This window comes from Microchirus variegatus (assembly GCF_963457635.1).
Source record: "Microchirus variegatus genome assembly, chromosome: 9".
NCBI classification, from domain to species: Eukaryota; Metazoa; Chordata; class Actinopteri; order Pleuronectiformes; family Soleidae; genus Microchirus; species Microchirus variegatus.
Genome location: NC_139810.1, coordinates 6,939,302 through 6,954,286, shown reverse-complemented (window position 1 = coordinate 6,954,286; position 14,985 = coordinate 6,939,302). Strand labels below are relative to the sequence as shown.

Sequence of the window (14,985 nt, the reverse complement as noted above, 5' to 3'; positions counted from 1 at the left end):
AAGAAAACTTAGAGAAGCACTTACTTACATTTGCTGACTTTTCTCTTCCTGTAGGATCCTTTTCTCTGCCTGATCCCTTCCTCTATTTCACTGCCTTCTCACCTAATCACAACTGAAGCCAGTCATGATTGCCAAAAAAAAAAGCAACTCTTACTTACTTACTTACTCTCATTCGTGCTGCAATTACATGTATCTCGCAACAGCGCAGACGAGAAGAACTGGGGGGGAAATTAATGTTTATTAAAAACGACACAAAATGGGGAAAATGATAGGGAAATGACGATAGGGACACACAAGCATGACGGATGTGCAACTAGAGATGCTGCACATGACACGACGTGGATGGCGATATCTCGTGCGGCCGTAGTACGATTTTCATGTTGCCACGATGAGTCATTTTTCATGACAGCGTAATTTCAGTCGTGGTCACGGATTCATACAGGCACTTGCGCACTGTGATTGATTGGACTCCCGATGCCAGCTCAGGCAACAGTTGAGTTCGCCTTGCTGTGTGTGTGAGAGGACTGAGAATTGATGAAGGCCAATTAAGAAGCATGTTTGGACGCATACTAAGTCTGCAGTTATGTCTTAGCAGTTTCTCCATAACGAGTGAGAAACTAATACGTCGAAGACAGTGTCTTCTTCTCCGTGTCTTAAAGTGTTGATCTGTTTGCCTTTTATACGGGGGATGCATGATATAATCGGCACGATATCGGTAGCTGCAGAAATTGGTTTTAAAGTGTGTTATCTGATATTGGCAAACACGCCAAGATCCACCAAAGTGACTAATGACTAAAATAGTAAGGTACAAAAAAAAGCTGCTACCTCCTTGACTTCTATGCTAGCTTATTTTTTGATACCCATTTATTTTATAAAAAAATAAGCTATATATAAGTTATATATATATATATATATATGTATATGTGTCAGTATTGTATTGACCGAAGCACTCCAGATATATCGGCGTATCGGATATGGGGGTCAACTATACAATGTTTTTGTGTTTTCCATTAATAGTCAGACTTTTATTAATCAAAAGAGTTGCAAAATGAATAGAAAATATAGTCAAGACATTTAGACCAGATTAGAAATAATGATTTTTATTCCAAATAGTAATTTTGCCCTTTCGTCAAAGAACCAGCAAAACTGTTTTCAGCTGTGCTAACATCATTTTTTCAAGGGTTTTCTCATCATCCAATAGCCTTCTAATGCTATTAGCAAACACAATGTACCATTAGAACGCCTCTATACACCTATGTACATATTCCATTAAAAACCAGACGTTTTCAGCTAGAATAGTCGTTTACCACGTTAACAATGTATAGAGTGTATTTATGATACATTTAATGTTATATTCATTGAAAAAAAGTTTTCCTTCACAAATAAGGACATTTCTAAGTGACGCCAAACTTTTGAATGGTGGTGTATATTTTGAATATTACAATACAGCAAGGCCCTCAATGTATAAACTGCTTGACAAACCTATAGAAACGCCTCCTTGGTATCACAAAATTGAATGAACTACTTTAATCTAGATGTCGTTGAAGGTTCTCAGTCATCCAGGTCATGATCTTCTTCAGTAGTTAGCTGTGGGCGACTGGATCGAGCCTCTTGGACGAGATCTGAAGAAAAACTACTTTAATTTCGATGACCTTAACTCATTTTACCAGTTACCAATCAAAGTAATGCTGAAGTCAGCCAAAAAATAATTTGCTGGAATTACCCCGCATCTCTGAGGTTTTAGGACTTTTAGCACTCTATGATCTCCTTTCATCATGAATCTGTAAAGACTGTAATGCTGGCTAAACAACAGCATTAACACAACAGTTTACGCACACAATTTTAGAGCGTTGCCTTGTTATTTTCATCGCAATAGTCGCAAATGTTTCGCTGTAAAGCTTTCTGGAGAGTAAATTGTACTTTAAATGAAAGAATGTTTACTTTAAAAGATAAACACACACATGCATGCATTATAACACGAGGCTGCTTTACAGCTGACAGAATATTTTATGAATGTAAATATATGGAGGAGGTATGTGACCTCCATACTTGCAGGAGTGCCCTCAAGATATGCCCATAATGTATATCACAGTAATGCACACACAATTGGCAATAGCTTTGTGTTTTCTTGAATCCCTTCTTCTTCTTCTTTTTTTATCTATGCCATCTTTTATTTATGTGGTTAAGTAATAACCAGTAGTGTTTTCTAGCAAACCAAGAAAAGCGTTTGGGGCTGAAGAATGGCCAAGATCCATCTCCAGCCTCATGTGACGTACTTTTGGATTTTGTATTTTTTGGCATTTTTGGATTTTCACCCAGAGATAGTTTAGTAGTGATAGAATAAAAGAAGGTATATATACGTGTTCCACCGAACAAAAAGCAAAGTTGCTTAATTTTACATAAGACACCACGGGCCATCCATATCCAGGACACACACATTTACATTCAGTTCATGGTACACGGTCTTCTGCAGACGGTGTACAGTACTCTTTTGCTGTATAAGCAATACAGAGAAAGTTTAGAGGAGTACAAACTGGGAAACAACAAAGTTGTTATGTGGCCAAAGTTTAAAATCGGAATATATTTAGACTCCCAGAACTGAATCATTATTTCTTTTTTTTATGGCTAAGAAGATTTTTTTTTTTTTTTTCCTTCTTTCTAGTTTATTTCTTTACTGTGAACATGTAGGTAATTCAAATGATGGATGCAGGAATAGTCATTTCCCTCCCCTTATGTCCTCGCAGCCAAATAAACTGGCAGCCTGTGTCCGTTGAAGGGGAACAGTCAAACGGCAAACTTTGTGAATAACATTAGCCATGAGAGTTGTCCTCATTAAAAGTGGTCTAATGCCAAGGCCGCTGACGGATGCACTGCAGCTCTGTGTTGTGTTTTGATCGTTCTTGTCCGTCTGTCGGCGCCCACGCGTGGGCGATGCGGATCAACGGTAGAGCGAGTCATCTTTCAACCGGAGGGGTCGAGGTTGGAGCTTGTCTACATTTCTACGTGTCACTGGGCAAAGAACCTTCACCCCAACCTGCTCCTATATGACGGCTGTGTCGGGCAACGTTGGACTGAGTGTGAAAGAAGTTTAATGGATAAAAAGATTCTCTGCGTGAATGTGTTAACGGCATCAAGGCGAGAAAACGGTGAAAGGTCAACGTTCAAGGTCGTTGTGACGACACGTTTTGTTCCTTAAAGGTGCCATATGTAAGAATGTGGCCAAAAACAGGTTACTACATTCAAATTCAAGATACCGAGGTCTTTTAGGTTTCGTTTTCTGACGTAACTGGCAACCCAGGGTTGCTCGGCAGCTGAGACTCTACCGACTGCAATGACCGGTAGACGGCGGTAGGTGGCGCCACATGCCAAAACATGATTTCAAAACATAAACGATGATTTGCAGTCTACAAAATATTTTTTTTAATGCAAATATTTTGGCTGTACTGTTGTTGTTGGTGAGTTCAGTTTGTTATATGAACATTATTCCTGAGTCTCTGTGACATATTAAGAGGATTTTATGGCCAGTTACTTTAGATTTATTACATAATGCACCTTTAAGATTCTAAATAGACTTCATTGAATTTCCTCAAAGTCTTAATACGCCCTATGTCAGCTGCTTATTTTCTCTGCATGTTTCCCTCTCATTTTGTGTGTTCATTCATTGGAATAACTGCCACCGATCCATACGCTGCTGGTTAGAATGGAGGCAGATCTCGTGATCATTCCATCGAGAGTTTGTTCTCCCAGTTTGTGGACAGTGGACCCGGCTCTGTTTATTCAGTCACTGATCAGGGTATATGATGGTGGGGGCTCGTCTCTCACTGTCCGTCCCTTCATTCCGTCCTCTGTTTCTACCTCTCTCCGAGCTCCATTTCTCTGCACCCCCTTTTTCGCTCTTTTGCACTCCCTTTCTCTCCTCTCTCATTCCATTCATCTATCCATCTGTCCCAATCTCTCGGGGAGGCCAGCACAATTAACCTGTTTAAACAGCCATCTGAGCATCACCATCCATTTCCAGTGTGGCTGTGTGAGACAGAGCCAGTTCACTGAGCCAGGATTTCAGTGCCAGGCCCTCATCCACTAACCCTCTCCAGCCTCCACATCCTCTCCTCCAGTCCCTCCTTTCCTCTTTATCCCCCTCTTTTTTTTCCACTTCCTCCTCTCTTGTCCTCAAAGGGCTTAGGGATTAGGCCAACAAAGGAGATTTAAAAATATTTTCTATATTGTTTGTCAGAGCAGGGTGACAACTGAAACATTCAAAGTACCATATAATAAAAACTGCTCCAGCCCCTGGAGAGCTTCACTTCAGTGATGGCAATCTGCCTTTGAGTCTCTTTCCATTTGATTCTTTAATGTTCTTTCACTCATTCTTTTAACTCACCGATTGCCACCTCCGCACACTTCTCTAACCTCTCATCTCTGTATTCTGCCCTTCCTTCTTTCCTTCCTCCCCTCCCCTCTCCTCTCTCCATCACTCCTGTGCCGTCTGTCCCTTTTCCACCCTGATTGTATCCCTTTCTCACTTCCCTTTCAACACTTGTCACCTACTTCCTGTCAGGCTGCATGGCCAAAGCACGCCACGGGAAGGTCACACCTTCTTCGCAAGTATCCCTCGCTCACCCTCGTCCTTGTCTTGCTGAAAGGAGAGGAGAACTTTAATTAAAAACAGAGGCGAGAAAAGTGAAGATGTATTACTCAAGTGTCACATAAACGACCCCGCCCTCCACGTATTAGTCATTAAATAAAAAAACGTGAAATATATTACCTGCCCTGTGTGTCTGCACGGTGCAAAAGTGCTGGACTGGCTGCTTGGCACACTGGGGTGTCGGTGTCATTTTCCAGATCAATGCACGACCAGAGCTTTAGACGACTTGTTTAATGTGCAGTCCCGTGTCGCTGGGGCCGTGTTGCTCTCTTGTTGGCCAATTTTTATACTCTCTCTTACAGTAGTATTGACCCAAGTGAATGAAAGAGAAGCTGTGTGTGTGTGTGTGTGTGTGTGAGAGAGAGGGAGAGAGAGAGAGTGTGCGTTGATGAAGAGGTGAAATTGGCACTGTCTTATTTTTTAACTGATGGAAGAACAAGGCCCCCTGGGTATTTGATGGTGCCTGTCACCTCATTTTTTTTGTGTGTTGGCATCGTAGTACTTACTTCAGCTTGTCAATGCTGAGAGATGCAGGCACACACACACACACACACACACACACACACACACACACACACACACACACACACACACACACACACACACACACACAAACTTAGTTTTATAACATGGTGAGGACACATCCTGGACATAATGCATTCCCTAGCCCTTTACCCTAACCTTAACCATCACAACTAAGTGCCTGAACTTAACACTTATCCTAACCCTAACCCTAAAACCAGGTTTTAACCCTGAAAAAGCACTTTGAAGTTGTGGGGCCCAGACAAGGTCAACTATCCCCACAAAACAGTTTTTTTTTTGGACCTCTCAAATATAGTGTGAACACGCACACACACACACATACTTGGTTTTGTATCATAGTGAGGACACATCATTGACATAATGCATTCCTCAACCCTTTACCCTAACCTTAACCATCACAACTAAGTGCCTGATCTTAACCCTAACCATAAAACCAGGTCTTAACCCTAAAAAAGCACTTTGAAGTTGTGGGGCCCAGACGAGGTCAAGTGTCCCCACAAAATAGGTTTTATTTGGACCTGACAAATATAGTGCACACACACACAAACATATTTTGTTTCATATCATAGTGAGGACACATCATTGACATAATGCATTTCCTACATCTTACCCTAACCCTAACCATCACAACTCAGTGTCTAAACCTAACCCTAACCCTAAAACCAGGTCTTAACCCTAAAAAAGCACTTTAAAGTTGTGGGGCCCAGACAAAATATCCCCACAAGGTCAAGTGTCCCCACTTAATAGGTTTTTTTCAACCTCACAAATATAGTACACACACACACACACACACACACACACATTGAGTATACACCTGCTACGTAGCCCATGGATTACTGGCTCATTGATTTTGACTCTTACAGATTTTACTAAAACATACTGTGCTGCTTTTCAGCTAAATTGATCTGCCCTTCACGCTGTTCGTATATTGAGCGAACTACTGAATTGAGGAGTTAGAACGCGATTATGCTGTTTTTTTTTTTGCCAGTCATTGCCCTTTGTTCATAAAACTAGGCGTGCTAATGAACGGTCCTTCAGTGGAATCAGTCCATAACATCACCGACATCAGCCGACAGTCTCAACATAGTGCCAGTCGTTAGACAACTGTAAAAGTCCACAAATTGTCCATTAAAAGTGTTTTTTGTATTTGTATTCATTCTCATTCGCTTTGCTAAGATTAACTCATTCTGCCAGGCACGGTTACACATATCACACTCAATGTCCCACGCAGGTCTCGTGAGACTTTTGTTGCAGGAACGCTTAAGTGAGAGAGAAAGAAAATAACTCAATAATTTGATTTCAAGCATTTTATTAGTATCCCTTTCTGTGGACTTTTAATGATCTCATTCCGTTGCCCCTGAAGCTGAAGGTTCCCACTGCATCCAACGTTGGTGATCTACTGGACCTTTTCAATGTCATCCATTGACACAACTCCACATTTATACATATCATAGATCGTAAGTTGAAATAGACTTACCCTTTAACTGTATCACAGGTTTATTATATTTAACCTCACCGGAGAGATCATGATTTAAGGCAATCCTATTTCTTGACATACTAATATTACCTCTGAGTATTTAAGAGAGCAAATAAAGGAAACTGTTAAATGTCACAGACGAGACAAAGAAAAGAAATAAGACACAGAGAGAACTGGATTCAGGGTTTTCGGTTCAGTAGTCACATTATTATATGTACTCAAATGAATCCTCTGATCTATAAATTATGACAATAGAGACTCATTTCCATTTACTCAGTTTCCTGTAAAAAAGATGTGTGAAATTGGCATTAGTTCATTGACTTTTGGAAGTTGGAAGGAAACAGAGCATCCGTGCGATCTTTGCTCAGGAATTTATAAGTTAACATACTTAATTACTGACTGATTAAACAATATTTTCAGCTCTGATTAAAGCGGACCTAGACCGGAGGTTCCAATTAACGCTGTTTTTTAGTGTGCATCTGCGTCATTACCTTGTTTAAGAAGCCCTGAAGGTTCTAAACAAACGCTGTGTTTTATTGTAATCTCGGGCTCAGCGAGATCTCTGAAAAAACCCGGTCCCGTTACGTACATTGAACTGCAGAAGAAGAACGTCCATTGCGGAGGTGTTTCACAAGCGTCAGTGTCTTCTGACTCCGGGTCAAAGTCATAAAAGGGACTGCGGCGGGGAGTCGTGAAGAAGCTATTTTTAAACATTGTTAAAACAATGTTTTGATAATGAGGAGCAGTGCATCCACCGTTCCAGAGGGGGGAGCTGCGCTTCTGAGAGCGGGTGTGCTGATTGGCCAATCACAAGACGGGAAGGCTCTACGCTGGCTGGCCAATCACAACACACTCTGTCTTCTGGGGGTGAGATTTATGTCTGAAATATCGTGGCTCAGGACACCATCAGAAAAGAGGGATTTCTATCGGCTCGTTTACAGCAACTAGGAGGTTTTTGACCATAACTAACATAATGTGCAACAGGACCACTCTATGTGAGCTTTAAATAATGATAATAATAATAATAATAATAAAACAGATTGTTCCTGCTACAAAAAGGCCACAACTAATGAACCATTTCATACAGACATTAAAGCCCAAACATACCTGGTCTATGGTTAATGATGTGTGCCTCGATTCCCCTTCTTAGTGTAAAGTTTTTGCTTAAAAGTCTGTCCTTACCATGGCTGTGATACCGCGGTGCTTGTGGATGCATGCACTCGGGAGAGAGACAAACACAGTTTGACTGTTTTCACACTACATAGAAATGCAATAAAGTCGAGTTTGAGCCTTGTTTTTTGACTTCTCGTCGTTAATATAATCACGTAGCGTGCCAAAACTCTATTTGCACTGGCACGTGTGTGCCAACTGTGTTTTTTGTGTTGTTCTCACCTCTCACTTCACAAAAATCTAATCTTTGCGGCAAATAACAACGTCGGAAGAAATGAGATTAGACAAAAGGGAAGGGACTCAGACGAACAGAAGAACACGACAAACGCTTTCAAGGGCTTTATTTGGGATAGAAAATGTTTGGAAACACAAAGAGAGAGAGAAGCAATCTGATGAACAGAAGAAGCTTGGCTTGATGTAATCCATCTTGTGCGTCTCCTCCTGTCTGGAGCGGGGACACCTCTGCAGCACCTGCCTCGCTGCAGCGCTGTTGAACAGCTGTCCCATCTGACTGAGCTCCAAGGGGCTGTCTGGACATCTGGCCTTGGAGAGAAGAGCGCTGACATGATCGCAGGCGTATTTAGGGACAGCCAGGACAAAAAAAATAAAAAATTGGTGCATTTACTTCCAGTGTAGTCTCTGCAATGAAAGCCGTGTTTTAGGTGTGAAAAGTGAAAGAGTGTGTGATGGTTTTTTGGCTCAAGGTTTTTATTATGTTGTGCTGTGAAGGCACTGCAATCCCACATAGGGAGAAGATTGTTCTGCGTGGATGTGAGGCCTCTATTTGTGACGCAATCCATGAAGTGCAATTTTCATAGACAGCAAAACAGGAAGCTCCGTATCGTCTGTAGCGTAAAGCACTTCCTTCTTAATGTGACAGTATTTAATATACGCTGCAGAACGCAGACCTTGTTTCCGTGCTGACCTTCCTCTCACCGAAGCTTACTATAACTCACTCCAATTACATATAAGCACACAGGGACATGTTTTATTTCACTTGCTGCACATTAGGCCCTGTTTCCGATCTTTAGCTCTAATCGTTGCAGGATGCAAGGATGCTCTGAAGATTCAGACTCGCGTTTCATTTAGTCTCTTTCAGATCATGTTTTTATTTAACCCTTTTCAGCCTAATTGGTGAAACCTTATATACAAAGATATTGTTGTTTTCGAAATGAAATAAAGGGTTTTACGTGGACAGTGATTTGAGAAATTAAACAAATATGTGTTTTGGGGCATTTTATGTTTACATTGCTCTTGCATTTCCCATGATACTATATATATATATGTTGTATGTCTCAAAACAGCATCATTTCATCATGGTATGGATTTCAATAGATGTTGATGTGATTGCATCACAAAACGCGAGCAGCATCGTCTGCCGATCTTCAGTTCTACCAGAATTCCAAAGGTGTTTTATTGGATTCAGATCCGGTAAACGTTAAGGGCAGTACAAACGTACGCACGGTGATGAAAATGGAAAACAATGAACCTGGCTTAAAGCCATTCTCCTAATATATATATTTTTAGAGACAATGGTGTGACATTAAAAGCGCTGCGCCGCAGTATTTGTCTGTGTTTTTTTTGTGTCTCTGTGAATCCATAACTGCGGAAAAAAAGAAGAGGATGTGATGACATGTGAGGCAATCACGGGCCAGGATGAAGTCATGGTTGAGAAAATGAGAAAATCTGTGATGATTTGGCGCGTACACATGAACAAAAAAAGCAGCGATCATTGGAAAGATCAAAAATAAAAAAACACAACCTTCACAGTGCTGTGGTTGAGTCTGTGTTTCCAGACGCAGTTTGTTTTTCGTGAAAGTTCAAGTTCGTGTCCTTAACAGACTTGTAAACTCGATGAATCATCGCCAACGAGCTGCATTTAATCCCCTTTGCTTTCTTAAAAAAACTTCGATAATATATAATTGTAGAAGTTAATTGTGTGTCGTAAAACGCATTCTATTTAGAACATTGTTAATAACGCCAGAATAAATAGTTTTTTTGTTCAGTGTGTGGTTTTTTCACAACTCTCAAGAGTCCCATAGAAATTGAACATTATCAAACCAAAAACCTATATTGCTGTAATACCGCTGCTGATATGCGTTCACTGTATGTGTGTACTGTGACTGTGTTTTGCACATCTGCCGGTGTCAGTTACACTCCCAGAGGCCGCCGCGTACTCTGTGCCTATTTCATTATCACTGTAACCAGCTGCTTTGATGAACTGCATATTAAAACCCTCCTCACTTCTCCTCCGTCTACAGTGAAGTTTGACGACTGCATGGGGAACGAGGCGGTGGTTTTCCGCAGCAGCAACCCCGTCTTCGACGTGCGCGCAGATGGGTCCGTCTTCGCCCGGGGAGACGGAGCTAGCCTCGAAGAGCCGGTCCAGTTTAAACTGACAGCAAGCGGTCCACAGACGCATGTCTGGGAGACTGTGGTGCAGCTGGCACTGATTGACCCGCCAACAACTCAACAAAATGAAAATGAGGTGAGTGATGCACTCGGTGAGCAAAAATATCACGCTTCACATTTCAATTATGATCCCAGAGTTCCGTCTTCCTGCCACAATTTCTCTGGTGGTCTGGTGATGGAAACGGCCAAGAATTAGGTCAAACCTCGACGGGGTTTTGAAGAGGGAGCGAGAGATAGAAGGGCAGAAAGATGTACGGGGACAGCACATGGTTAAAAAATAAATGATAGAATCACATTGCCACAAGGGGAGGGTGCGATTCCCTTAAGCCATAAGCTGTTATTGGAAAACATCCTGTGCCTTGGATAACCCAGGGGTCCTTGACTCTTCCTCATCTATTTAAAAGCTGTCAGTGGTCAAGACGAGGACTGAGCAGCCTTAACTCAATTGGCCCCATGACTGCAGCACCACACTGGGCCAGATCGTCAGATAGTCGCTATATCAGAAACAATATAATGAGATTTGGTAACACACACGATCGCTAACACGATTGGTGCATATTTGAACAGATAAAGCAGGACATGCAGGGAAAGCAAGGCAAAATGAACTGAACCTTGTTAGGCAATTGTTTATTTACTTTTTCAGATGTCTCTTCCTGGTCGTGTTTAAAATGTTTTTGAAATCAGCTGACGAAGTTTAAACAGTAAGACTTAAAGGTGCCATATGTAAGAACGGTTACTCCATTCAAAATCAAAATACAGAGGTCTTCTAGGTTTCATTTTCTGACGTAACTGGCAACCCGTGGTTGCTCGGCAGCTGAGACTCTACTGAGTGCAATGATTAGTAGACGGCGGTAGGTGGCGCCACATGCCAAAAACATGATTTCAAAACATAAACATGATTTGCAGTCTGCAAAATATTTTTTAATGCAAATATTTTGTCTGTACTGTTGTTGTTGGTGAGTTCAGTTTGTTATATGAACATTATTCCTGATCTCTGTGACATATTAGGAGGATTTTATGGCCAGTTGCTTTAGATTTATAATGCACCTTTAAAGGACATTGTTACAAAATCTGCTTTCACCCTTGCATTAGCAAGTGCATCCAGGATTTTTAAAGCAGGGTGAGATCACAAACAAAATATATTTTTTTTGTTTCACCTTTATCAGTCATTTGCTCTGGGGTAAACACATTGTGTGAATACAGTATGCATGGTAATAATGTATGCATGTGTCAAATATCTATTTAAGGTGTTCCTTTACGGACAAAACCCGCACTGGAGAATTACAACCCGACTCCGCAGGCATCTTTGATTACATTGTTGGTTTTGTGGCACACAACTTAAATGTGTTGATTAATTCTCTCCCACTCTCATAGTGTTGCTTTTGGCTGCAGCAGTTCCATAAACCCACAGTACACTAAGTTGGCCAGCACCGGCAAAGAGATTTCGCAGCCAGTTGGTGAAAAAAGTGGAACATTTAAGGAGCCAGATATTTCCTTTAGGAGTTGGTAAAAAAAACAAAAAATAGTTAACACAACAGACCACTTTAGACTTTTGTGTTAACTATTGTGTGTGTTAATTGCACTCTGTTGATGTTGGATGTATAAGTGGCAGCTGTGGTTTTCTGTTTATCTATGTAAGTGTGTAAAGAACATTTGTGTTAATTGGATTAAAAGACATCTAATGCTGAGACTGCAGAACGGAACAAAGTATTCCCAAGGTCGTCAGGGAACTACGGTGGCCTGTAAGTCCTCTTCATTTGCCCAGTAAGCCTTTGGGTCAGGGTTAACGTAAGGGTTAAGCCCAATTTATACTCCTGCGTAAAGCGTTCTACATAGGTTACGCAGAGCCCTCTGCGTTGACAGAGAGCCTGACGCAGAGCCTCTGCATCGTCTCCGGCTGCACAAAATATTTTTTAAGTGTCCGTCACTCCGTCAAAGGACAACGGAGACGGCAAGGGCTGCGATTGGTCCTCAGGACAGGCCGAGATAACACTGCTCTGTGCCGGCCACTGTGCGCACAGAGCGTCCACAGAGGCGGAGCTGATCACCGCCGACAACGTCGCTGCCAAACTATAAATACGTCATATCTTAATACACACAAACCACATGTTTAGACTCTAAATGGCCAATTTCTCACCTCAAATTAGCTTAAAACTGCGTTCCGGGACACAGAAAAGTGAGAAACGGCCACTGTTTCAATGTTATTCCGCTGCAACAACAACAACAACCGTCTTTCTCTCTCGGACGCCATTGCTCACTGTAGCCAAAAGCACAACAACCTTGCGCAGCGACCCCTACTGGTCGGGCTTGAAATTGCAGTAGATGCAGAGTATGCGTCACCACTATGAAGGCTCGAGGGGTCTCTGTGGTTACGCAGTCGGATAACGCATTATGCAGTCGGATAATAAGTATAATGTGGCCTTTAGGGTTACCTTTCTATCTTAGTAGGATAAACATGTTCCAGGTTAATATGTAAACAGAGAGGTTGTTTGTTTGTTTTTAGCTTCCCTGTCATCAATTATTGCCTCTCCACTTAATAAAATGTGAACCTAGCATTTGTTTAAAAGCAAATAATACAACATTTCTCAGTTGAATGCAAGGGAAGTTTGAATTTTAAAAGTGACTTTTTCTGACTTTTCCGAATGGCCAGGAACAGAACAGAGTTAGCTAATAAAGCATCTGTTATTCGGAGAGGGTGTAAGAAGTAGTTCACGGTTTTTTTTTCTTTCTGGCTCTGAATAGCTTGGCCTTCCCTTTTGACACTTTTATAATTCAGGTTCAAATGATTCACAGGTTATAATGTATGAAGCGTTGAATCAGTGATAACCTGATCGCTGAGGAAAGAGTCAGGCAGCACCCACTCAAACATGTGTATATATAGGCAGGGCAGAAGTAGAGAGTTGGTGGGGGGCGGGGGGCATTTCTGAAACAAAATGTGTTGTTTCATTATGGAAATGGTGCTTTGTGGCGTGCTCTGTTGAATAATAACTTCCAGATGTCTGGGTAGCCAAGGGCTGGCTGATATCAAAGCATGCAGGATTTTTTGGGAGGCAGTAGCATGGAGGGGTAGAGCTGGGACGACTGCCAGCTGGCTGAGGCTGATGGCACCAGGGTTGGGGGGGCTGCATCCATTTCACACTCACTGATTCCTGTTCACATAGTGTTAGTGTGCTTAAGCATGCATATGTATCTCTGTGTGTGTAGGATTTTTTTTGCATTATTCTGAAGGAGATTATGTCGGATCAAGTGTGAACTATGCTAAATTTGCGTAACATTTTAATTATTGTGAATGGTCTATGTGGTTTTTGAATGTCTAAGGGTGTCGAATGCATGGAGCATTCAGGTTAAGCCGGTACAAGGCTGCATATCCAAAAAGAAATGCCCACTCTGTGATGGGTGGATTATGGGCTGGAACACAATCTTAAAATCTGTCTGAATTTGTGAAGGTTTTTGAAGAAATTATTATATCCTAATCCGCTTTGGTTGTGCTCCTTATCCTCCATCTTTTTATAATAGTTTGAATAACTTTGCTTAACCTATTTTATTTCTAATTGCATCGCCTTCCTGGTCTTTCTCTCTTTCTATGTGGGTGTGAATATAAGAGCGCCGAACCAAAGCTGCAGCATTCAGAATTACACTGTGGCTTGAGAAAAGCCCACTTAAGCCCTTTGTGGCAGTGAAGGGCACATATCTTTCTCCATCTCTGTCTGTTTCTCTTTCTCTTTGTTTTTATTCCTCTCCACCATTCTCTCTTTTACATCTCTCCTCGGGGGAACTCACTATTACCTGTTAGCATGTGTAGATAAAAGGATGTGGAGCATGACTTATTTAGGATGGGGTTGGGTGGAGGGGGGGCGGGGGGTGGGGGGCACATCTGCCTCTGACAGCCTCGCTCTCCATCCCAAACATGTCTCACTCCACCTCTGCCGGTGAGATGTGGAGCAGCCCCATCCCCTGCAGTCAGCCCCACTCAGCCTCCCTCTCCCTCAGAAGAAAAAGAATACATTTGTCCAAAAGCAGCCTCGCATCTGTCTCTTCCTGCTCAGCTGACAAACCCTGTTTGTGCACACAGGCATGTTGCACTTGGCCCCAAGGTTTTCGGTCCTCTGAATATGGACACATGCAAAAGGATCGCGTGCGTGTTTCAGTGACCCAGCTGTCGCATAGTACAGTGCATCATGGCAACGTGTGTGTGTGTGTGTTTGGATGCTTGGCTTCTTGTGCAGACTGGTGGCACGGCAAGGATGCTTTTTACGGCCATGAGCAAGAGAACAAGCTGCTGTTGGCTTAGTCACCACTGCAGGGGTTATAGAGCCCCAAGTGGCCAAATTAAGAGAGAAATTATGAATTTCATCAACATTTTAATAATATATCCACATTTCATGGACATGACAGCATGATAATTATAATCCGACTTTAAGGTGTTACATTAAAAACTTTGTTCAAAATAAGATTAAAGTTTTTTTTTGTTGTTTTTTTTTAAATATCTTTTTATTTCTCAAAAGAAAATCATTCGGATAACATACGAAGCTACTAATCCTCGGTCTTACAGTTTACAATTTTCTTTTGGGTATTATTCCCACCCCCCACCCTTAGAGGTATAAACCATCAAAAAGGAAGAAAGAAATAATAATAATAATAATAATATTAATAAAATAAAATAAAAAAGAGGAAATAAATAGTAAAAAGAAAAATATATATGGAGAAAAAAACAATAAATAAATAAAAGAAAAAATAC

General features: G+C 41.5%; 1 protein-coding gene across 1 annotated transcript in view; it reads left to right on the top strand.

Moving 5' to 3' along the window:
• Positions 1–14,985, top strand: part of LOC310931514 (cadherin-4-like) — a gene marked incomplete at both ends in the record, with an annotated part of 340,574 nt that overhangs the window by 194,020 nt on the left and 131,569 nt on the right. The window contains one exon of the mRNA XM_083894688.1: positions 10,097–10,323. Coding sequence (XP_083750814.1) covers positions 10,097–10,323 — 227 coding nt within the window. The remainder of the gene's footprint in view (positions 1–10,096; positions 10,324–14,985) is intronic.